This window comes from Microcaecilia unicolor, chromosome 3, assembly GCF_901765095.1.
Source record: "Microcaecilia unicolor chromosome 3, aMicUni1.1, whole genome shotgun sequence".
NCBI lineage: Eukaryota > Metazoa > Chordata > Amphibia > Gymnophiona > Siphonopidae > Microcaecilia > Microcaecilia unicolor.
This window is the reverse complement of record NC_044033.1, coordinates 31487387-31513954: the sequence shown is the minus strand read 5'-3', so window position 1 is coordinate 31513954 and position 26568 is coordinate 31487387. Positions and strand designations below refer to the sequence as shown.

The 26568-nt window shown below is 45.3% G+C and overlaps 1 protein-coding gene across 1 annotated transcript in view; it reads right to left on the bottom strand.

Moving 5' to 3' along the window:
• The window catches only part of PRKCE (protein kinase C epsilon), a 915268-nt gene that overhangs the window by 61718 nt on the left and 826982 nt on the right, over positions 1-26568 (bottom strand). The window contains exon 12 of the mRNA XM_030195809.1: positions 7583-7721. Coding sequence (XP_030051669.1) covers positions 7583-7721 — 139 coding nt within the window. The remainder of the gene's footprint in view (positions 1-7582; positions 7722-26568) is intronic.

Sequence of the window (26568 nt, the reverse complement as noted above, 5' to 3'; positions counted from 1 at the left end):
GGCTGTGCCAGAGCCAGTGGTGGGAGGCAGGGCTGGTGGTTGGGAGGCGGGGATAGTGCTGGGCAGACTTATACGGTCTGTGCCAGAGCCAGTGGTGGGAGGCGGGGCGGGTGGTTGGGAGGTGGGGATAGTGCTGGGCAGACTTATACGGGCTGTGCCAGAGCCAGTGGTGGGAGGCGGGGCGGGTGGTTGGGAGGTGGGGATAGTGCTGGGCAGACTTATACGGTCTGTGCCAGAGCCAGTAGTGGGAGGCGGGGCGGGTGGTTGGGAGGTGGGGATAGTGCTGGGCAGACTTATACGGGCTGTGCCAGAGCCAGTGGTGGGAGGCGGGGCTGGTGGTTGGGAGGCGGGGATAGTGCTGGGCAGACTTATACGGTCTGTGCCAGAGCCAGTGGTGGGAGGCGGGGCGGGTGGTTGGGAGGTGGGGATAGTGCTGGGCAGACTTATACGGTCTGTGCCAGAGCCAGTGGTGGGAGGCGGGGCGGGTGGTTGGGAGATGGGGATAGTGCTGGGCAGACTTATACGGTCTGTGCCAGAGCCAGTGGTGGGAGGCGGGGCGGGTGGTTGGGAGGTGGGGATAGTGCTGGGCAGACTTATACGGTCTGTGCCAGAGCCAGTGGTGGGAGGCGGGGCGGGTGGTTGGGAGGTGGGGATAGTGCTGGGCAGACTTATACGGTCTGTGCCCTGAAAAAGACAGGTACATATCAAGGTAAGGTATACACAAAAAATGACACGTGAGTTTATCTTGTTGGGCAGACTGGGTGGACCGTGCAGGTCTTTTTCTGCCATCATCTACTATGTTATGTTACTATGTGCCCCAATGAAAGAAGAGTTTAATTTTACTTCCATTTAATTTCAATATATTCCATCTTATATAACACCAGGCCTCCCAAGGCAGATTACAGCAACAGTTAAGATGAACCCATCAAGAAACAGGATATCCTCACTGAAATTTGGTCCTCTGTATTGTATAGAACAGTGTAGAAAAATGAGCACAAAACACAGAGTTTATAACTGCTGTCTCTCCAGTTACAATATTTTTATAGGTGTTTTAATGATATTCAATTGTTATTTCATGATATTTATATATGGGAAGCTTTCAAATAAATTAAAAAGCTGTCAAATAAGAAAAAAAAATATTTTGTCCTCCGCCTTTTAAGGCACTGCCTATCCAACTGGAACAGCTTTAGAATTTTTACAGATGGACCACGCACAGGCGGTCCCTCATTTCTAATAATCTTTTTTACTATTGCTTTCAATAGTGTTTGCTATTGTTTTGGGTGAACTAGTGTGGTGGCAGGCTCCGCATACTGGCTTCAGCCCATATAATGGGCTAGATAGGCTTACCCCGTTTCCTGTTTTATCTAACCTCCTTGTCCCGAGCCCAACATCTCTCATACTCTCTCTCTCACCCACCCCACCCCCCCAGGTCAGCATTTCCCCTTTTCCTCCCTCAATCCCCTTCCCCCGAGTTTACCTTTAATTTGTTTCAAAACTTGCCAGGCAGCGGCAGCGATTCACAGGCGCTGCCCTGCCACTGATCCCGACATATTCTCTCTCTGCTGTGCGGCCTGCCCCAGTGGAAACAGGAACTTACCTCAGAGAGGGCGGGCCACTGCAGCAGAAACAGAGAATGTCAGGCTGGTGGTACGGCAGCGCCTGTGAATCGATGCTGCCACCTGGCAAATTTTGAGACAAATTAAAGGTAGGCTCAGGGAAAGAGGGTTGAGGGAGGGAGGAGCAGCGGTGTCGGCGGTGCAGTGAATAGGAGGAAAGGGAAGATATGCTGCCGGAGGAAGAGTGCTTCAGAGTGCTGGCTGGCAGAGAGATGCCGTTCCTTTGTAGTGCTGCCTGAGGCTGGCACCTCACTTGTGAGACTGGGCTGGGCCCGGGGCAAGGCCTCCCCGGGGCCCCGCCCCTGCCGCCCTGCCCCCCCGAGGTCGCCGCCGCTCCCCCTTCACCCCCCCCCGAGGTCACCGCCACCATCCCCCCAAGGTTGTCGTCGCCGCCGCCACTCCCCCTCCACCCCCCCGAGGTCGCCACCGCTCCCCCCCGAGATCACCGCAGCCACTGCTCCCCCCTCCACCCCCCCCCGAGGTCACCGCCACCATCCCCCCCCGAGGTCGTCGCCGCCACTCCCCCTCCACCCCCCCCCGAGGTCGCCACCGCTCCCCCCGAGATCGCTACAGCCACTGCTCCCCCTCCACCCCCTCGAGGTCGCTGCCACCACCCCCCTCCATCCCCCCCCCGAGGTCGCCGCTGCTGCCGCTCCCCCCCTCCGTCCGCCATTGGGCCGGGCCCCCTGCATTGAAATCACAGTCTCACCTCCGTGAAAGCAGCGCTGCAGGCAGCAGAACGCCTCCCTTCGGCCCTCCTTCCCTCCTTGTGTCCCGTCCTCGCGGAAGTTACATCAGACGAGGGCGGGACACAGGGAGGGAAGGAGGGCCGAAGGGAGGCGTTCTGCTGCCTGCAGAGCTGCTTTCACGAAGGTGAGACTGCGATTTTAATGCAGGGGGTAGACAGTCAACGGCGGAGGGCGGGTGGGACTGCGGCGACGGACCCCCCTTGGAGGCCCGGGGAATTTTGTCCCCCCTGCCCCCCCTCTCGGCGGCTATGCATGGATGGGAAGGCTGGATAGGCCACATGCCATCCGATATTCAGCGCAATTTAACTGGCCAGGAACAGCTTCTGGTCAATTAAGTAGCACTTAACTGACTAAGCGCTAATACTGACCATTTGATAGCCAGCTATCTCTGCCAAATACTACCACTTAGTGCAAAAGCATCTCTATTGTGCAATATAACTGGTTAGCTGTGACTATTCAGTGCATTGCTGGCTAAGTTTGGTGGCCAAATTGCGCCATTCAGACCTACCTTTGACCGCTATAAATGTAACTGTTTAAACTGGCCAAAAAACCCTGGATATTCAACACCAGTCACCGGATAGGGCCCGAATTTGAATATCCAGGGCTCAGCGCTGATCGCGGGATTTAGCTGGCCTGCCTCCCGCTGGCTGAATAATCGGTCAGATAGTCTTTATCTGCCTTCATTTTTCTCTGTTTCTATACATACTATGGCACAGCTACTTACATGTCAACACAATAGCAGTAAAACATCTTAATTGACCCTTGTTTACCCTTCTGTAAGCAGAACTGATAAGGTGTCCAGTTTCTACATGTTTACTGTGGGAATTAGGCAGCGAATTCTAAAACTTTTCTGAATAATGTTAACAAAATATTCAAGATTCGTCTTACTTCTGTGCAGAAATAAACATTAACAAATTAACCCCCCCTGTTTACTATGCCGCACTAGCAGCTGACATAGCCAATTCAAAGTGAATGGGCTGTGTCAGCATTAGCGCAAGGCAGCTGCTAGCATGGCTTAGTAAACAGGGGGGTGGGGGTGGGGGGGGGGTGGGACAATTAAACACATCTTCCCCGATGTTCAAAACTATTTAACCAGCCAGGAACAGCTTCTGGCTGGTTAAATAGCATTTAAGTGCCTATCTGTGGACATTTAGTGGGAGATAACCTGTTATCTCCCGTTGAGTATCCCAGTTAGCGGCTACGTGATAACCAGCTGTATCGCGTGACAAATAACCAGTTAGGTACGGTTATTCAGCGCCAAACCAGATATGTTGAGTGATCAAAATAGGCCACTTAAATAGAAGGCCTATCTTTGACCGCTAAAAAGTTAACTGGTTAGGGCCTTATTCTATAAAGCTTACGCTCCTAAATTTACGCTCTTAAATTTATGCTCCTAAATTAGAAGCATACTCTATGCTGCAAAATAGATTATTTATTTATTACATTTGTATTCCACCTTTTCCCCATTTATAAGTAGGCTCAAAGTGGCTTACATAGTTCCGGAGAGGTGGTTACAGACTCCGGTGTGAACAAATACAGTGTAGAGGTACTATACAGTTAAGAAATATCAGTAAAGAGGTTGGGGTGGTTCACCCCAAGCAAAATGCTAGGGTGTGATCATGGGTCGGGGTTGAGTACTGTCTGTTTCCTGATTAAATTGCCATATTTATTGCCAGACTCATATTTGGAAAAGCGAAATACGAAAGCGCCAAACCCCTGAGAGAAAACTTACACTGGCTCCCACTAAAAGATCGAATTACATTCAAAATCTGTACCCTGGTTCATAAAATTATTCATGGCGAGGCCCCGATATATATGTCAGACCTCATAGACCTACCAGCAAGGAACTCAAAAGATTATCATGTACTTTCTTGAACCTCCATTACCCAATTGTAAAGGGCTTAAATATAAATCAATGTATGCATCTAATTTCTCCTACATCTGCACACAACCAGGGACGCCGAGAGGGGGGGGGGGACAAAAGTCCCCAGGCCCAGCGCAGTCCACCCGCTCTCTGTCGCTCCCACAACTAACCTGAAGCGTCTTCATCTTCAACGCCAGCAGCAGGGCAGGCCACTCCTTCCTTCCGTGTCCTGCCCTCGCCTGACGTAACGTCCACGAGGGCGGGGCAGGGAAGGAAGGAGAGGTCTGTCCTGCTGCTGCTGCTTGCATCGAAGATGAAGGCGCTTCAGGTTAGTTCAGAGGGCCCGGCACTGGGAGCGGGTGGAGGGGGGCTCGGCGACCTCGGGTGGGGGGGGGGGGGGGGGGGGGGGGCGCAACGCGACGTGACCTCGGATGGGGGGGGCCAGAGAGGGCCTTGTCCCGGGCCCAGCGGCCCTGCACACAACTATGGAACGCACTACCGAATGCCATAAAAACAACACATGATCCGACAGCCTTCCGGAAATAACTAAAGATTAACTTGTTCAAAGAGACTTATCAAAAGGATTCGTCATAAAAGTCTCGATATCAAAACTTTACCAGAACAAGTTATCATTGAACTCTTTTTAATTTGGTTACTTTAATCACATTGTCATTATTGAACGTTTTACATTACCCTTGATCTCAAATACCTGAAATGTATTGTATATCTATTTACTTCTAAATTTACTTTATATTTTTTGTACTTTAATTGCAATAATTCTCTGTACTTCTCATACCGGAAATGGTGATCGCCAGTACGGCATAATGTAAGGAACATTGAGCCTGCAAAGAGGTGGGAAAATGTGGGATACAAATGCAGTAAATAAATAAATAAATAAATAAATATTACATTATTCAACATTTGTCAGTTCTGTGGGGTATGCCTTCTTGAAAAGGTAAGTCTTTAGGTTTATGCTCGTAATTTAATGCATACATTTAGGAGCATAACCTTTATAGCATAAGGTCCTCAGCGTTGAATATCAGCTTAGCCACAGGTGGACCAGGGCCCACCCACTTAGGGCTCAGGCCCAACAGTAGCACACGCTTAGCGTAGTTCGTGGGGATCCCAAGCTCTGCCAGCTGAAGTCTTCCCCCTGATGGTAACAAAAACGCTACTCTCCACGATACCGGCACCTGCGCATGCTCAGTTTTCAGCGCATGCCTGCTGCAGACTGCCAAGGTGGAAAGAAGCATTTTCCTGCCAGCTGAGATATTATTTTGGTGGTGTGGTGGTGGTGGGGAGAGGGGGGGGTGGAGGAGGTGTCCACCCAAAATCTGTTGTCTGGCTACGCCCATGATCAGCAGCGGGTCCCATTTTATTCCTATGGGCCCTGCTACAGATAAATCGAGCTAATGTTTAGTAAAAGACCCCCTTAGTTTTACACTGTAAGCAGCAGTTAACTCACTCTCTTTCTGCTCAATATTTCACAGGACCCCAAAGTCATCCACAAAGGAAAGATATTCAACATAAAGGGATCTTTCACTTGCTCATTTTCCAATGTGGTATATATCATTCAGTGTAAAATATGTAACGAAGGATGCTATATTGGAGAAACAGGCCAGATGCTTAAGACAAGATTCAATTTACATAGACATCACATGAACAATACTGGTGCCAGTAGGGCTCCCACCCCTGTTGGTCAACATTTTACAGGAAGCAAACACCCACAGAAGGTGAGCTCTCCACAAGGAAACCAACGATAGGAAAAACACACAGTGGATCCAAAAAAGTCCTCTCACAATGAGTGTCTTCCTGAACAAGGTCTTTATTAGTAGTAGCTACTACTAATAAAGACCTTGTTCAGGAAGACACTCATTGTGAGAGGACTTTTTTGGATCCACTGTGTGTTTTTCCCAACATTTTACAGGACCAGGACACTGTACCAGTGACTGCACAGTGTGAATCCTGAAAGGTAACTTTAAAACCATACAAAAACGTAAGACCTTTGAAGTCAGAATGATTGAATATTTTAACACCCAACAGAAAGGACTTAACAAGGATCTGGGGTTCCTAGTCCATTATAAACCATAAAGATGTATGTCTCTGTTGATCACCCCACCCCTCACCTATCCACACCTATCCTGTTAGAATATCAATGATATGCTTTGATGTCCCCATGCATACCTCCGACCCACCCCCATCCTCCCACCCTGTCAGACTGTCATAGTCATGCTTGAATGTTTTCACTTATATACACTGTCAGCTAGCACATTTGCTTATTTCCGATCTGACGAAGAAGGGCAACCTTCGAAAGCTAATCAAGAAATGTATTAAGTTATGTCCAATAAAAAAGGTATCATCTTATTTTCTTTTCCATGTTTTATTTTGTTTGATTTCTATTGCTCACATAGCAAAAGAGCATGTATTAAGTCAGTCCTATTAGCTTGTCTGTTCACCATTCTTTCTTTCTGTTTTTTTTTTTTTAACTCTCTTTACTGGTGAACAAAACAAAGTTACAACCATCATCCAAAAACAGCACAATTATATTAGGTATCATAACAATCTGTGAAATAGAAGCACTTTGAAATGTTAATCTAAAAAAACAAATCATATTAAGATGGCAGTAAAAAGGACAAATGTAGGATAAGGTAAGACCACTTAAGAATAGACCAAAGAAAGCAAAGAATTTTAATATGCATCTTGTGCGTACTGCACGAAAAGCAACTTAAGAACAAACATCTGTAACATGTAATAAATATCATCCCATATACCAAAAATGATTGAAACGTCTTGTTAATTTTCCTTTTCCCCTATCCCCCCCACCCTACCCCGTCCCTTCCTCTGGGGCCCTTTTACTAAGGTGCGCCTAAAAGTGGCCTGTACCGGTGTAGGCGTGTGTTTTGGACGCGTGCAGGTCCATTTTTCAGCGCACCTAGAGAAAAGCTGCTTTTTTTGTGGCCGAAAACGGACATGCGGCAAAATTTAAACCAGTGCGCATCCGTTTTCGGCCTGAGACCTTACTGCTACCCGGTGACTTAGCGGTAAGGTCTCATGCGCTAACCAGGCAGTAAGCGGCCAGCATGCATAAACTGCCAACTACTACCGGGTAAGTACCACACGGTAGAAAAGATTTTCTACCGCGTGTTTCGGTCACACGTCAAAAATAGAATTGTCGCCTGAGGTATGCGGTAGCCGGGCGGTACCTCCAATTTGACACACGTTGGACGCACGTAGGCGCCTACATGCCTTTGTAAAAGCCCCCCCCCCCCTCTACGTGTGCACCACAAAATCAAACTGACCAGTCATAACGCGACAAACAAATCATTTGAGAACTGTGAGCAAAATTACTCTACCTCTGGAGCAATGTAATCAGGCGTTCCACAGAAGGTTGTTGTTGTCACCCCGTTTAAAATTCCTTCTTTACACATTCCAAAGTCTGCCAGTTTGCAGTGACCTTCTGCATCCAGAAGAATGTTGTCCAGTTTAAGATCCCTACAGAAGAGGTCAAAGGTTATTTTTTTCTTTCAAATACTGACATTCCCTATTGGGATATCTTTCTTTCACAGTAGTTTTTTAATGGATATTTTTGGAACATTCACCCTCTGTGAGCCACATTTATTTTGGGTGAATTGAACTGTAATATATGCTAAGGGGTCCTTTTACTAAAGTGCGCAGAAAAATGGCCTGCGGTAGTGTAGGCGCGTATTTTGGGCACGCGCAGATGCATTTTTCAGCGTGTCTGCAAAAAATGTCTTTTTAAAAAAAAAATTTTTGCCGAAAATGGACAAGCCGCAAAATGAAAATTGGCGCGTCTCCATTTTGGGTCTGAGACCTTACCACCAGCCATTGACCTAGCGGTAAAGTCTCACGCGGTAACTGGGTGGTAATGACCTACGCGCATCAAATGCCAATTGGCGCGTATCCGATACGCGTGCCCAAAATTATTTTTCGGACTTGCATATCAGATGGGCGCCAAAAATGAAATCACCACAAGAGCCACCCAGCAGCTGGGCACGCGTAGATGCTTACGCGGCTTACTAAAAGGGCCCCTTTGCGTTTTCCTCAACATATGATGCAATCTTTAAAGAAACAAGAGGTACAAAAGCACCCGAACAGGTCTATTTCTCACTGTCTAACACTAGTGTAGACATATATAGCACAGTTATTAATGAATGCTACTAGTCAACCTTTTGACCTTGAGAGCCAGCTTTCATTTTCATGCAACAGGGTCTGAAATCAATAAGTTTACCCCAAAGTTGTGATCTGAGGCAATATTACAAAGTTTTATTCTATAATGATCATTTTTGTTGTATACATACAATTAGCTTTTATATAGAATCTCACACACGGTGAAAAATTAGCAGCAGCCATCTTGGCAGCAACATAAGCTACACAGAAGCGTAGCCAGGTTTTGATGTCAGGGGGAGCAGACCTTTTGTAAAATAGGTGCCAATGAAAGCTGAAGGACCGATCTGAATAGGCACCAATTCATTCAAGATCCATTTGGGGGAGCGACTGCTCCCCTTGCACCCCACCTAGCTACTACACCTTTGAAGCTACACTATTAGGTTCTTAACTGGCTTCAGCATGGAGATGATAAATGCTATGAATGATTTCCAGAGTTCAGTAGGAGAAAACAAAAACAAAATGCAGGCTCTACTTCGTCGCCACAGTGATAAGAAATATGTTCACCAAGTCACGTCAAAGATTTTTCAGTGCATCTTTTAAGGTAATGGGGCAAAAGGGCACATGGACCTATATAAATATAGGATGCCCTTGTCAACTTGCCACCAAGGAATTCACTTAGATCTTCTCGTTCATACTTAAACCTCCATTACCCTGCGTGCTCTGGTCTCAAGTATAAAAATCACTTACGCTTCCATCTCTTCCTACATCAGCACTCATTTGTGGAATGTGTTGCCTAAATCTGTAAAACCAGATCAAGATCATCTGACTTTCAGGAAGTCTCTCAAGACCTACTTATTTGGGCAGGCTTACCCTAAAGATCCCGTCCTGCCTCCGTGATTCCTGGACTACAAATCCTATAAAGATTTTGTGAACTCAATTACTTTATCTTACCCCTGTAACTTTACACCATCCATATCACTTTCACTTTATTGTACTTTACTGTTTGTTTCCTAAATGTTGTAAGCCACATTGAGTGGTGGGAAAATGTGGGGGTATAAAATCAATCAATCCCCAAAGAGAATAATCCACTAAATTTCCATATTTTTGGAATAAAAAGCAGCCACCTGCTCCTTCCTAGCCCTGCCTGCTGGACCACCCTTTGAGTAGGCAAGCGAAAGAATGCATTGTTGAACACCGTTTATACTCTGACCCACAGTTTAGGCGATAATCAAAGCCCTACTTTCTCCTGGTAAAAAAATACTATTTTACCTGTTGAAAGGGCTTTCATTATAATTCTCTAAGAGGGTTAATTCTATACAGTTCACCTTTAGATCAGTGCCCAGAGGATGCCTGATTGGTGTGTAGCATGATATGATGAATTTTCAGGGTTATTAATTGTGCTGGATACAGATATATATAAAAGTGCTTTCAAAAACTTTGAATATAGATTGCTCAGATATCAGAAAGCCGATCTGGCCTCATCCCTCCTCCTTCAGACCATGAAAGCCTGAAACAATTGAACTGTTAAATGGTCAACTAGTGTGTAACAAAAGCAGGCTGGGTTATAGGAGAGTTAATCACCTCCATTCTGTAAGAAAAGGATCTGTATATTGACTGCAATCAAAGAGGCTGGATATAACAAAAGAAAGACCATCTACCTGAAACTCCCAGACAATGACACTGTCAGAAACATTCTGGGGTGTGTACCACAGAAGCTGATCAGCCAGGAAGCATGTGAGCAGCTACACCAAGTTTTCCATGCCTCCATGTCCAAAACCAGAAAGAACTAGTTTCAGCTATCCCTGAGATGTAATTGGGTTAATACACCCCAAATGACCAACTCTTATGGCCCAACAAGAATTATTAAAAAAACTGAACTGTCTCTCTTTGGACCCTCTCTGCACTGCTCTCTCTGGACCTTTGCTAGACTCCACATATCCAAGACAAGACTTCCTGCAGGTTCCACTACCATTAACAGAAGACTTCTCTTCCAGAAAGGATCACCGTCAAGCAACAGAAACAAGACATCCTTCACCATTCCAACCAGAAGCAGAAAGAATACATCTGAACCTCAATCAGAGTAAGTTCATATCAATCCAGCATAATTAATAATTCAGCCTTTCTAGCCATATTTATCCTGTGGCACATTTCCCTTGTATAAGATCCCTAAACTGAGAGCTAAAATTATTGCATTACCTGTACAGTATTGTAAATAAACTTGCTCTGTACCTTAGATTAAGAATCTAGTCCTTATGTTCTGAGTATATTTCCTTTAACATTGTACAGTGCGGGTTAGTGAAAGAAAGCGCTGGAAAAGGTTTCGGGGTCATGGGAGGGGGGGGGGGGGGGTCGTGGTCCACTGGACCACTGGGGTAACAGTGGCGGTACAGTGTATCAGAGCTGTCAAATCCATTTGACAATAGTGTCAAATCCATTTGACAACTCGAACTCGCAAACAGCGAGGATGCACAAAGGGGGATCCATGCAGCTCATTTGCAAGCGATCCCCTTTGTGCATCGTGCCACATATGTGAATGTTTCCTTGTCTGTGCTCACCTCGCTCTCTGGTGGCCAGAACCGATGGCTGCTATGGACTGTCACCCGTTCCAGACTTCAGCCCAGTCCGGTCCGGATCTTCCTGGCTGCCAGACTTGCTTCTCTTGTTTGTGCTTGAACAGCACCCTTAGCTGCCATGTGATTCCTGCAGCTAAACTTCGGCAGCTGATGGGCTTTATTAATCACTTGGAAACTTCTGTGTTGGCCTTTGCATCATCTAAGGTCCCTGGTTTGTTGGGGCTTTGTTGCACTTCTGCCTAGTCTGGTTTCTTGTTTGAGTTTCTTGTCCGGTCCTAGTTAGTCTGTGTATAGTTTAGCTTAATGTTTTGCTTTTTCTTAGTCTTGTTTCTGGTCTGTATTCTTGGATTAGTTTCTGTTTGTCTGTGTCTATCTCTTAGTGGCTGCGTGGCAGCTTTCAGTCCTGACTCTTTTCTGTCTGTGTTCTCGCTTAGTGACTGATCTGCAGCTTTCAGTCCTGACTCTTGTCTGTCTGTGTTGTTCAGTGGCTGCTTGGCAGCTTTCAGTTTCTGTCCTCTAGCTTGCCCATTTCCTGCCTTGTGTAGTATTGTTTGTCTGTGAGTCCTAGCCCAGTTTCCTGCCTTGCTGCCCATGTATATTCCCTTCCTCTCTGACCCTCACCCTGTTCAGCCTAGTTGGTATCCAGTTCCTGCCCTGTCCGGTAAGTCCTACCGGCCGCCTGCACCCCGGGGCTCAACTCATGGGGAAGGGTGGTCAAATGCAGGTGAAGTCTAGCTGTTCCTGTCAGAGTTCTGCCTTGCCTCTGGTGTGGGGTGGTTTTGCCTGCCACTGCTGCTCCACGGCAGTGGCCCAAGGGCTCACGAACCTAGTTTCTGCCTTGAAAACGTGACACATCGCGGGCTGTTAGTGATCTGCTAAATTTTGTGCACCGGGGCCTCACACAGAATAAGTACAATTTCATTACCAAACACAGAACAAAGGACCACCATAGTAACAGAACGTCTCAACTGGTAAAGATAACCGGATCAGTTTATTTACAAAATTAGCACCTAACTGCTTAGGGCACTTTAATAAAAATCAACTTGCCCAAAGCCACAAGGAGTGATCCTGGTTTCCCTGATTCTCAGCCCATTGCTCTAACCATTAGACCAAATCCTTACCTTCCAACAGATGAAAAATGTCCTAAACATTAGAATGATACCCATACAAAAAAATGTATTCTCTGCATGTACAAAACGTCTTCACACAATCACCAGCCCTTAGGCTGAAAAGAACAGTTACAGTTTATTGAATTTACTATACCGCTAGGCTTTTTGTGTAAAAAGATCACAGTGGTGAACAAATTTAAAATAAAATAACACTTAAAACGTATCAGAAAAGAATTACAATCATCAGATAGGAAAGAATCAATCATACACCACCATTCATAAACATAGCAGCCATAAAAAAAAAAGCACATATCTTGGGAACGTATTATCCTAGCTGGTATATATGGCTGTAGTAACCTAACAATCTCCCTGTCCAACATCTCACAGCTCCCACTTCCCTCCCTACCTTGGCCCTGTTTTTAAGGGCGTACAAAAATACTAGGACTAGGGGGCATGCGATGAAACTACAGTGTAGTAAATTTAAAACAAATCTGAGAAAAGTTCTCTTCACCCAACGCATAATTAAACCCTGGAATTCGTTGCCGGAGAACGTGGTGAAGGCGGTTAGCTTGGCAGAGTTTAAAAAGGGGTTAGACGGTTTCCTAAAGGACAAGTCCATAAACCGCTACTAAATGGACTTGGGAAAAATCCACAATTCCAGGAATAACATTTCTAGAAAGTGTGTACATTTGGGAAGCTCGCCAGGTGCCCTTGACCTGGATTGGCCGCTGTAGTGGACAGGATGCTGGGCTCGATGGACCCTTGGTCTTTTCCCAGTGTGGCATTACTTATGTACTCTGCCTGGAATGATTGCTGGGTACTTTTCTATCAGTTTACTGTAGTTCCTTTTTCTTTTTTTCCGGTATTGTATGTTTTTATTTAGTTTGTAAACCTCCTAGGTCTAGTAAAGGAAGTATAGCTACTGTGAATAAATAAATAACAAGTGTCTGAGGAATCTTTTCATAGTATGCCCTACGGGTAAGCACCATCAACTTAAATAAAATCCTAAACTGCTCCAGTAGCCAATGATAACACACATATACGGGAGAGACATGTTCAAACCTATGAGCTCTTCCTAATAGACGAACTGAAGTATTCTGTAACGTATTACTACTACTACTTATCATTTCTAAAGCGCTACTAGACGTACGCAGCGCTGTACACTTGAACATGAAGAGACAGTCCCTGCTCGACAGAGCTTACAATGTAATCAGGACAGACAAACAGGACAAATAAGGGATAAGGACAAAGAGTAGCAAAGATTCCGGAATCCCAAAGAGTAGCAAGATTCTGTGCAGAATCCTAAAGAGTAGCAACATTCCGGAACCCAAAGAATAGCAAGATTCCTGAATTCTAAAGACTACTACTACTGATCATTTCTATAGTGCTACTAGACATACGCAGCGCTGTACATTTTAACATGAAGAGACAGTCCCTGCTCGACAGAGCTTACAATCTAATTAGGACAAACAGGACAAACAAGAGATAAGGGAATATTAAAGTGAGGATGATAAAATAAGGGTTCTGAACAAGTGAATAAGGGTTAGGAGTTAAAAGCAGCATCAAAAAGGTGGGCTTTTAGCTTAGATTTGAAGACGGCCAGAGATGGAGCTTGACGTACCGGCTCAGGAAGTCTATTCCAGGCATATGATGCAGCCCATAAGCCAAGCCCCCTCCCTACCCATCTTCAAATCCCTACTCAAAACCCACCTCTTCAATGTCGCATTCGGCACCTAACCATTATACCTCTATTCAAGAAGTCTAGACTGCCCCAACTTGACATTTCGTCATTTAGATTGTAAGCTCCTTTGAGCAGGGACTATCCTTATTTGTAAAACTGTACAGCGCTGCGTAACCCGAGTAGCACTTTAGAAATGTTAAGTAGTAGTAGTAGCAAGATAAAAGGAACGGAGTCTGGAGTTAGCAGTGGAGGAGAAGGGTGCAGATAAGAGAGATTTACCCAGTGAACGGAGTTCCTGGAGAGGAATGTAGGGAGAGATGAGAGTGGAGAGGTACTGAGGAGCTGCAGAGTGAATGCACTTATAGGTCAATAAGAGGAGTTTGAACTGTATGCGGAAACGGATAGGAAGCCAGTGAAGTGACTTGAGGAGAGGGCTAATATGAGCATAATGACACTGGCGGACTATTAGTCGTGCAGCAGAATTTTGAACAGATTCATATGTGTACTTCCCATCAGTACTGCATTCGCATAGTCAAAACGAGTCATAAAAAGCGCATGCAATAAAATTAAAAATACCTTCTCATCTACATAACTCCTCATAGCTCTAAATTTACGCAGTGATGTATACCCACGATGCACCAGGGCACTAACCTGATCACTAAAAGTTAATTGAAAATCAGTCAAGACCCCTAAATATTTAAAGGTATCAACCGCAGATGCCATTTCACCCCACAAAGTCACTGTCAAATACGGCTGATTTTAATAATTATTACAAATATTTAAGGGCCCCTTTTACTAAGCAGCAGTAAGTCCAATGCGGGCTTACCGCTCGCTAAACAGGAAGCACCGCCAGGCTACTGCAGCAGTCTGGCGGTACTTCCCACCTCTAGCGTGCCGTCATATCCGGTATGTACCTGGCGGTAAGGCCATTTCCTGCAGGAAAGACAGATTTCCCTTTTACCCGCTGTGGTAAAAGGGGGGCCTCGGTGCATGTGAAAAACACGCATCAACGCCTGCGCAGGCCCCCTTTTGCTGCAGCTTGGTAAAAGGAGCCCTAAATGTGTTAGTGAAAGGACTCAGGAGGTTAGGAGGTATTGATCTCAGTGATATTTTTGTTTTTTGTGATATATTTATTTATTTGTTGCATTTGTATCCCACATTTTCCCACCTTTTTGCAGGCTCAATGTGGCTTACATATTACCGTTAACGGCGTTAGCCGATTCCGGTCTGAACAAATACATGGTGTGAATGAATACAAGGTGATATTGTGGTAGATAAGGTACATGTATGGTAGGTACAATATATACTCCTGCTACTCAACATCTTTGGCCTTTCATTATCCTTAAAAGTATACCGTGAATGTTCAAAATATGAACACGAAATGCTGTTAGAACAATGTCCAAAATCCACTGATGGTTTCCAATTGATTAAGAAGGTGTTTTACTAATGATTAGCATATATTGAGGGGCATAATCGAACGAAAACGTCTATCTCCATGGGCGTTTATCTCCGAGAACGGGTCCGTGAAGGGGCGGACCGAACCATATTTTTGAAAAAAAATAGACGTCCATGTTTTATTCGACAATTTGTGAGCTGGGTGTTTTTGCTTTTCAGCGATAATGGAAAATGAAAGCGCCCGGCTCAAAAACGAATACATCCAAGGCATTTGTTCGTGGGAGGGGCCAGGATTCGTAGTGCACTGGTCCCCCTCACATGCCAGGACACCAACCGGGCACCCTAGGGGGCACTTTTACAAAAACAAAAAAAAAGGTAAAAGAGCTCCCAGGTGCATAGCACCCTTCCCTTGTGTGTTGAGCCCCCCAAATCCCCCTCAAAACCCACTGCCCACAACACTACACCATTACTATAGCCCTAAGGGGTGAAGGGGGGCACCTACATGTGGGTACAGTGGGTTTGGAGGGGTTGGACGACTAAACATTAAGCAGCACAATTGTAACAGGTAGGGGGGGGGGGATGGGCCTGGGTCCACCTGCCTGAAGTCCACTGCACCCCCTAACAACTGCTCCAGGGACCTGCATACTGCTGCCAGGGAGGTGGGTATGACATTTGAGGGTGAAAATAAAAAGTTGTGAAACATCATTTTTTGTGGTGGGAGGGGGTTAGTGACCACTGGGGGAGTCAGGGGAGGTCATCCCCGATTCCCTCTGGTGGTAATCTGGTCATTTAGGGCACTTGGGGCCTTATTCGTGAAAAAACAGGGTCCAGGAAAAGTGCCCTAAATTCTAGCTACAAATGCATCCTTTTTTTCCATTATCGACGAAAGGCGCCCATCTCTGTTCAGGTGATAACCTTGCCCCAGTCCCGCCTTCACCACGCCTCCAACACGCCCCCGTCAACTTTGTACGCTTCTGCGATGGAGTGCAGTTGAAAACGTCCAAGTTTGGCTTTCGATTATACCGTGTTATTCATTTTTGTGAGATAAACGTCCATCTCCTGATTTAGGTCGGAACTTGGGCATTTTTCTCGTTCGATTATAAGCAGGACAATCTCCCACAGAGCCCATTTTATTCCTATGGACCTTGCTGCAGATAACATGAGCTAATCATTAGTAACAGACCATCTAAAAGTCTACCAAAAATATTAGGTCACAAAAATAGTACTCGTCCATGCAGATGCTGTTGTAGGATGTTAATAATTCACACAGCTCTCGTTTCCCAATCGTTCTACTCCATCACAAATAATTCCAAATGCTCAGGGGCTTGGGACTAGATTCTATGTATCATGTCTAACAAATCATCGCCGAAACAAAATACACCTAGGCATATTCTAGAAAGTATGCCTAAATTTAGGCATACTTTATATAATAAGCCTAAAATTTGGTGTGATTTATTTTTATTACATTTGTACCCTGCACTTTCCCACTCATGGCAGGCTCAATGCAGCAGGCAATGGAGGGTTAAGTGACTTGCCCAGAGTCACAAGGAGCTGCCTGTGCCGGGAATTGAACTCAGTTCCTCAGGACCAAAGTCCATCACCCTAACCACTAGGCCACTCCTCCACTTGTAGAATACAACAAGCGCCCATCCATGTGATTAAATCTAGTCGCGGACAGTCACGCCAAATAAAATTTGGTGTAAATGCAGACACCTAAATTACGTGTATATTCTATAACCATGTGCATAGATTTTAGAAATGCCCATGACCCCCATTCCATACCCATGACCCTGTCCCATTTTCAAATGGGCAACTTAGAATTTACATGCATCAAGTTATAGAAGATGCTTAGACAGTTCTGCATGTAAACTGTAATTAATGGCAATTTGTGGCAACCAGGGGCGTAGCCAGACCTCTGCGGGAGGGGGGGGGGCAGAGCTCGAGGTGGGGGGGGGGCACTGTTTAGCCGCCTCCCCCAGCCGCCTCCCCCCGCAGCCACCGCCCGCCTGCCCCCTGCATGGGGCTACATGCACGGTGCAGGACATAAGGCATCAGAAACAGATAATCACACAACGAAGGCGCCGGAGTTGACCGGCGCTGAAGAAGACTCTTCGGCTGGCGGGGATTGGGGACCCCCGCCAGCAAACAAGGTACCTGATGATGCGGCAGCGGAGCGGAGGACAGGCAGCGGCGGTCAAATGTAGAGGGGGCTAGGACATAATCTGTGGGGGCCCATGCCTCCGTGGCCCCACGTAGCTACGCCCCTGGTGGCAACTGACTGTTAAGTGGCAATTATTGGCACTGACTGGATTTTTACGTGCAACTTAAGACATGCTATATAGAATCTGGGGATTAATGTCTTCAATGTCTCATAGCATTTTAGAAAACAGCGACTTTTTTGCTCAACAATTTAATATTACCTTCAGTGGGTAGCAAGTAATTTGTTATTCTAGCTTTATAGAAGACACCTGAACTTAGGTATACAAGATCTTTGAGTGGTTGGTCAAATGGATCACTCATAGACTCAATAATGAACGTAAAGGTAACATTCTGTTGTACATATCTGGTTAAATTTGGGCTGCCTAGAATTAAGGGGCCCTTTTACAAAGGCGCGCTGAAAAATGGCCTGCGGTAGTACAGACTCATTTTGGGTGCACACAAAATCATTTTTCAGCGCACCTGTAAAAAAAAGCCTTTCTTAAATTTATGCCGAAAATGGACATGCGGTAAAATAAAATTTGCCGCACGTCCATTTTAGGTCTGAGACCTTACCGCCAGCCATTGACCTAGTGGTAAGGTCTCACGCGGTAACCGGGCAGTAATGGTCTATGTGCGTAGAATGATGATTACCGCCCGAATGCCAGAAAATAAAAATATTTTCTAGGTGCGCCTAGCAGACACGCATCAAAAATGAAATTACCGAAAGCTACGCGGTAGTCGGGCGGTAACTCAAAATTGATGTGCGTTGGCTATGCGTAGGCGCCTACGCGGCTGAGTAAAAGGGCCCCTAGGTTTGGATGACTAGTTTTCAGATAGCGTTGTTCTGTTTGTGCTGGTGGACGTTTATGCCTTCTGGGGGGGGGGGGGGGTTAGTAGTATTTTATTAGTGTGTTGTTATGACGTTTTTTATTTTGATCTCTTTGTGCATAGTGGAATTCAAGAATTTATAAATTAAAAAATGAATGTCTGAATGCTTGCTAAATACTGTACCATATTTTTTTTTTAACCAAATGACCCTTTGGGATGAACATTAACTAGATCTGTCTGCAACAAAGCCCAGCATCTAAGAGACATCACGGTTAATATATTCCACCAGGTTCAGCAGACATGTGTTTTCAAATGATGTATGTCTGTTTCAGCTGGTTTGGTTTCATCCCTGAAGCAATAAATATAAGTAAGGAAAGGTTATCTTGGTTGCAGGACTATAAGAATGTCATGACAGTCTCAAATGCAGGTAATATTTATATTTTAAATTTGTAAAAAAAAAACGTGAATGTGACTCAGAGCTGGCTTGTTGCTCCAATGACTAACACCTGTGTTTACAAAGGTGCGCTATTATTATTATTAGCATTTGTATAGCACTACCAGACGCACGCAGCGCTGAACACTGAACACCTGATACAAAGAGACAGTCCCTGCTCAAAAGAGTTTACAATCTAAATAATACAGACAGACAAGACAGTTACGGGTGAGGGAAGTAATGGGTGAGAAGGAAGGAAGGAGCAAGGGAAGGGCAATTGAGTAGTGGCTAGGAGCTAAAGGCAGCAGTGAAAAGGTGGGTTTTCAGCATAGATTTGAAAACAGGTAGAGACGGAAATAGACGAATAGGTCCAGGAAGTCTATTCCAGGCATAAGGTACCACGAGAGAAAAGAAGCAAAGCCTGGAGTTAGCAGTGAAGGAGAAGGGGGACGACAAGAGAGATTTGTCCAGTGAGTGGAGTTCACGGGGAGGAATGTAGGGAGAGGTGAGAGTGGAGAGGTAATGAGGGGCTGCTATAGGCGCGTTAGTGTTTTTAACGCACATTTAACGCTAACGCATGTCAAACACTAACGCGCCTTAACTTTAAAGGCGCGTTAAAAACACTAATGCGCCTTAGTAAACATACCCCTACGTCATAAAAGATGGAGTACAAATGTTTCAACACATCATTGAATCTGTAGGAATCTGTGAAGCTGCACTATTTACAACATAGAAACATCCCTTCTCTAGTCTCAGGGCTGCTTCTACCTATGGGTAAAAGGAGCAGCTGCCCCAGACCTAGATTAACAGGAGGGGGGGGGGGCATAGGTAAAAACAACCCTGAGCCCAGGGCCCACTCTGGTCCAGCAGTTTCCTTTCCTCCCTTCCCCTCCCTTGCTTCAACAGCTTCCTAATCCCCCTGCCCGTACTGCTTCCTGGCAAATAAAAAATATAATCCGGAACCTGCAAAAGGTCCGGTGGACGGTTCACTTGCGATTCAGTGCTGGTGCCCAAATATGGCCTGGCACTGAATATCCAGGGCTAATTCGGCCCCTGGCGGTCAGCATTTAAAAACATGTTGACTGCCATGGGCTGAATATTGTCAGAATAAGTTATACATTATGTTACAGTCTCTTCAAAATCCCCAAATCACTCCCTAGTTTAGAGAAATAATTTTGGATTATTTTAGAAGCTCTAATCTTGATTTGGACATCTGAAAACTGGCATTTAGATGTCCAAATCCCAATTTTACAATGGCAGAATACGGATATCTTACACGGAGGTATGTCCATAAGGCAAGGAGGTGTGGTCTGGGTGTGATTTGGACATTCAACTTCATTCACAGATGGGGAAGGGACAGCCATGTCTAAAAAGATGAACATTGTTATTTAGACTTGGTAGTTGGCACATCCAGATTATAGAAAGATGCTCTGATTGATCAGATGTCCACTGGAGGAACTGAGGCACGACACCTCCTTAATCCCCCAGTGGTAACTATCCTCCTTCCTCTCCCCCGAATGTGAAACCAGCAAGGGATACCAGGTTCTATGACAGCTTCAGGTAGTTACGGACATTCTTAACAGAGCAGCACACAGCTCTGACTAATGCTCAGTGCAGTGAACTGAGCACCAAAGAATCCAGGCTCCAAATTCCACTTCAGCTTTTTTTTTTTCCTTTTAATTGCAAGCCCTCCAGGGACAGCAAAATTGTACCTGAATATATAAGATACTTGCAGGCCTGAAGGCTATTGAACAGGTGTACATTCACGTACAGTAGGTATTTTTCACGGAGAGAGTAGTGGATGCTTGGAATGCCCTCCCGCGGGAGGTGGTGGAAACGAAAACGGTAACGGAATTCAAACATGTGTGGGATAAACATAAAGGAATTCTGCTCAGAAGGAATGGATCCTAAGGAGCTTAGATGAGATTGGGTGGCAAAGCCAGTGGCGGGAGACGGAGATGGTGCTGGGCAGACTTACACGGTCTGTGCCGGAGCCGATGGTGGGAGGCGGGACTGGTGGTTGGGAGGCGGGGATAGTGCTGGGCAGACTTATACGGTCTGTGCCAGAACCGGTGGTGGGAGGCGGGGCTGGTGGTTGGGAGGCGGGGATAGTGCTGGGCAGACTTATACGGTCTGTGCCCGGAAAAGGACAGGTACAAATCAAGGTAAGGTATACACAAAAAGTAGCACATGTGAGTTTATCTTGTTGGGCAGACTGGATGGACCGCGCAGGTCTTTTTCTGCCGTCATCTACTATGTTACTATGTTACTATGTATTTGTCTGTTACTAGAGGGCTCACAATTTAAAAAAAAACAAAACCACAAACAGCTGAAGTGGAATTTGAACCTGGGTCCCCTGATTCTCTGCATGGATGTCTGGGTGGCCATTTTATAAGATGGACGTTCCTATGATGCCACAGGGACATCCATGTCCCTTGTTTTCTCTCATTCATAATTTGGACGTTTCGGTTTGTAAAAAAGATGTTCATGCTGGATGGACAACCATCTTACATGTACATCTCTGGATATAGGATAAATTGTGATAAAACGGAGTGCCTTCCATTACACGAAGATATAACAATTCAAGAATTGAGTGTTTTCCCATTCAAAACACAAACTTCATACATAAAATATCCAGGTATTTATTTGGGGAGGACTCTACAAGATACCACCAACAGAAATACTGAGCTAATTTTAAATTCCACACAGGAATCAGTTTCTAAATGGTCTCCTTTGTCCCTTAGTTGGTGGGGAAGATTGGATACCATCAAAATGACTTTGGCTCCTATGTGGCCATGAGTGTTAAGTATGCTTCCTGTTTCCAGATAGTTTCTTTAGAAAAATCGACAGGATTCTTTCACAGTTTTGTTTTTTTTTAATAAATCTTGTTTATTCACATCGGTACACAAAGAAACTTAAAACAAACATGTAAAATACAGTCTAAATAACATTCCTTACAACCAAAACAGTTCCTTTTTTCCCCCTTTTTCCCCCCCTTTTACCCACCCCCTCCCTCTACCCCGCCTTCCCCTCCCTTCCCTTGACCTATTGCCCCCACCATCCCTCCCTTCCCTTACTTTTCAAGAGTTTAATATTCTACTTTTTGTCGTTGCAGTCAAAGTCTCCCAAAATGGGGCCCATATCTTACAGTAGTCATCTCCTTTTTTGGAAGCTAAGTCCGTAATTCTTCTCCATTCTAGGGAACACATGTGGATCATAAGTGCTCTCCACTGCGGTTTCACAGTTTTTATGGAAATCCAAACCTCCCTAAATCTCAATTCGCACACTAAAATTGCCTAAACAGAAAAATGGAGTCAATTTTCCAGACTTTGCTGCTTATCACAATTCCTTTATCTTGTCCAAAGGGTATAACTGGTTTTTACAGGAATACTCTTTTTGCAATCCTTCATGGTTATCAGTGGAAAGGTCCTTATCTCACCATCTTCCACTGAAGAAATTGGCAGAAATGGGCCCTAAAAGCTGCAGAAGGTTACTCCCAAGCAATAGATCAGTAATAATTGCAACAATTACAGCTTTTGCGGCACTGGCTAAGTCTCTGCTGAAACCTGCTGGTTTCCCCTCAAATATGGTCCTATGGAATAATAAACAACTAATGATTGATAGGAAAATCATAAATTGGTCTATCTGGCAAAAATGCGATATATGGTTTCTGAACCAACTGATAACAGATGGCACTCTTAAAACATTTGCCCAGCTACAAGTTGAGTTTCAAGTTCCCAACTCTCAACTATTACAGTGGTATCAGTTGCGCAGTGTACTAAAATCCAAAAAGTGGAATCTAAATTGCGTAACCAACAATATGGCTCTTACTAACTTCATTACCAATCAGTGCAAGATACAGCACAAAGCCTCATTGTTCTATAAAACTATGAGGTCCAATATTATTGCTCTAAGACTCTCTACGCAACACGTATGGGAAATGGATCTTCAAGACTCATTGTCAGATACTCAATGGTCTCGTGTACGGTCAAGGGGCCCAAGGGCATCCCTGTCGTCAGCAATATCACAATCTCTTTTCTTTATGCTCCACAGGGCCCTTTGGACGCCTAGAAAGAGCAAACTGTCTGGGTCTTCTATTTGCGAACTATGCTGGTCTTGCAAACAAACAACAGGAACTCTTATGCATCTTCTGCTAGAATGTCCTAATTTAGTATTATTCTGGTCAGATGTTTGGGACAAGTTAAAAAGGATTTTTGGGTTTCAAGAATCTTTTCTACCAAAGTATATAATCTGGAAGTCTACCTGCACCCCATTTATATTTTCAGAGAACGATAAACTATTATTTGACTTCTTAGTCTCTATTGCGTTGAAATTAATAATATCGCACTGGAAAGATAATTCTCCAGTTAACGATATCCTTTGGTGGAATTGGATCTTATTATACAAAAAATATGAGCAAATGTCAATATACTTTATACCTGGACTCAATAATGGTCCTCAGAAATGGAAAACCCTGGACCTCTTTCTTTTATCCACGGCTTAGCTATATAGACCACTGAACTCAGCTTAATGTATATCATTGTATTGCAATATAGTACATGTTGTTTTCTTTCTATTTTTCTTCTTTTGATTGATGTATTAAAAAAAATGTCCCTCCATATGTGTCAAAACTTATATATTCAAATGCTGCAAATAAAAAATAAAATACTCATGCGGTCAGTGCCACTGCTGTCTGGAGTGGAGTGGAACAGGTGGATGTGAAGCGTCTGTTCACGCTTTCCAAAAATACTAGGACTAGGGGGCATGCGATTAAACTACAGTGTAGTAAATTTAAAACAAATCGGAGAAAATTTTTCTTCACCCAACGTGTAATTAAACTCTGGAATTCATTGCCGGAAAATGTGGTGAAGGCGGTTAGCTTAGCAGTGTTTAAAAAGGGGTTGGACGGTTTCCTAAAGGACAAGTCCATAAACCGCTACTAAACGGACTTGGAAAAATCCAAAATCCCAGGAATAACATGTATAGAATGTTTGTATGTTTGGGAAGCTTGCCAGGTGCCCTTGGCCTGGATTGGCCGCTGTCGTGGACAAGATGCTGGGCTCGATGGACCCTTGGTCTTTTCCCAGTATGGCATTACTTATGTACTTATGTCTGCCTAAGTGCTTTCGAATATCACAGCAAATTCTTAATTTTTATCCCAATAACATAATACAAAGTTTGACTATAGGGTTAGTGGGGGGGATATGCAATTCATGAAAACTGGAAATATTGTTTACCGGGTATTTATGAAGAGAACTGTTGGTTCTTTTTGAGGGGGGGGGGGGGGGAGACCTCTTATGCCATATTCATTCCCTGATAAAAGCAGGGCCTCCTATAGGGGGAGTTAGATAAGTCAACAGTATTACTCCTAGGGCCCTGTTTACTAAGCTGCCTTATAGGTGCGTTAACATTTTTAACGAGCGTTAACCATGTACGTGCGTTAACTGTGTACGTACCTACAATATCCCTATAGGCACCTACGTGGTTAGCACACATGCTAATTGTAGTCGCGTTAAAAATGCTAATGCGCATTAGTAAACAGGGCCCTTATTGTTTTGTAATTTTTCTCCATATTAAGGTTAGCTTCTGTAATGTGGTGAATTGAATAAGCTGTTTTTTCTTTCCATTATGATAATGATGGTACAATTTAATTGTATTATGATTTCATTTATAGTGTAGTTTATTTTCAAATTTCAATTAAAAAAATGAAAGAAAAAAACAGGGGCTCCTGGAAAAACGTATCACATCAAAACCTGGAATTCTGCTATTTTTGGCCTTCTCTCCACTTTGCTAACTTTTGTGTTTCTTTTACCTATCTGTGAAAACTTGATTGCGATGTTCAGCTTGTAGTGGTGAGCGGTTTTTAAAATGCTTGCTGCCGTGGGTATTTTATACCTGAATATTCAGATCCAGGATGCCCACAGATACTACTACTATTTAACATTTCTAGAGCGCTACAAAGTGTACGCAGCGCTGTACAAACACAGAAGAAAGACAGTCCCTGCTCAAAGAGCTTACAATCTAATAGACAAAAAGTAAAGCATTTAAATTTAAAATATTTAAGCAGTCAAGCACAAGAGAACAGTCACAGAAGGACAGAAGATGTTGAAGGGTGGTCAGTGTGATTAGGTGTAACTCTGGTTGGAGTAGTGGGAGAAGGTGATAGAAGAATAGAAATGGGTGAGGTAAAGTAATGAGTGGGTTGATAGGGAGGTTATATAAGACATGTCACTCTAGGGGTGGGTGGGTAGAGGGGTAGGGTGGGTGGAAGCAGGAGAAGGTATTCTCTGCAGCCTATCTGTGAGATGGAAAATGCTCTCTGAAGCTGCTGCTATAAGTTGTTAGTTTTCTCTCCCTGAAAGAGATCCAAGCCACACCCACGAAGTTCAAACTGTCAGTGGGGAGGGTGAGGGGAGGAAATGGCAGTGCTTGATGAAAAAGAGAGCTCAGTTTGATAGGAGATATACTATAGGATGTCATTCTGAGGCCAGGCTAAGTCTAAAGCAGGAGAAGGTATTCTCTGCAGCCTATCTGTGAGATGGAAAATGCTCTCTGAAGCTGCTGCTATCAGGGTTGCCAGGTGGAAAATTTTTTTCCAGCCCACTGGAGCCCAAAAAACAGCCCAAAAACCGCCCAAACACAAACCCCGCCCCTGACACCCCCACCCCCGCGTCATCACCCCCGCCCCCGCCGTCATAAACCCCGCCCCCGCCGTCACCGGCCCCGCCTCCCACGTCACCGGCCCCGCCTCCCCGTCATCGGCCCCGCCTCTCACGTCATCGGCCCCGCCTCCCCGTCATCGGCCCCGCCTCCCCGTCATCGGCCCCACCTCCCACGTCATCGGCCCCGCCTCCCACGTCACTAACCCCGCCCAAAACGTCATTAATCCCACCCAAAAACGTCACTAACCCCGCCCCCCCGCGGCCGAAAAAAACGCCCGAAGCACAAAAACCAGCCCAAAAAACCGCAACCCGCCGCGGGCAAAAATTTCCCGCGGCGGGTCGCGGAAAACCGCCCAATTGGGCGGTAAAACCGCCCACCTGGCAACACTGGCTGCTATAAGTTGTTAGTTTTCTCTCCCTGAAAGAGATCCAAGCCACACCCACGAAGATACCGGCACTGAATAGCTGGGGATTGGGTGGCCTCTGGCATTTATCTGGGTACCAGTGATATTCAGCCTTCTTGCTGTCCTAATTTTATAGCTGACTGAAAATCACCACTAACCAGGTAACTCTCGCCTCTACCCAGTCTCCACCCTGGTACTGACTGGGTACTGCCAAGGGGATCTGAGCAGATATTCAGTGGTACTAGCTGGTAAAGGAACTCTTTTACTAAAGAGTTGCAAGACAGTAACCCAGAGCTACCGCCAGCCCAACGCGGCTGCTGGCGGTAGCTCCACCTACAGCAAGTGCCATTTCCAGCGCTGCTGGATGTTGAAGGTGTGCCGAAAAAATGGCCTGCGCTGTTGTAGACGCGTGTATTGCATGTGCGCAGGTACATTTTTCAGTGCACCTGCAAAAAAGGCACTCTTTTTTTGGTCGAAAATGGACTTGGGGCAAAATAAAAATTGGCACGCGTCCATTTTGGGCCCGAGATCTTACCGTCACCCACTGACTTAGCGGTAAGGTCTCACACGTTAACCGGGCAGTAATCATCAGCGCATGTACACTGCTGACTACCGCCCGGTTAGCACCACATGGTAGGAAAAATTTTTTTGGGACGCGCATAAAACTGAAATTACCACACGGGGCTCACAGTGGCCAGGCAGTAGTTCCAAACTGACACGTGTTGGATGCGCATAGGCGCCTACTCGCCTTAGTAAAAGGGCCCTTATATACACTGCAGTGGGCCACCCGGAAGTACGGCACTGCCCGGTTACTGCAGGGGTAGCAAAGGCGCTTTTACTGCCACCTCAGTGGGTGGTGGTAAGTGCTTCCCCCTCCCCCCACATGGCCACGTGGTAAGGTCATGGTCTTGTGTTTTTTTCAGGTTT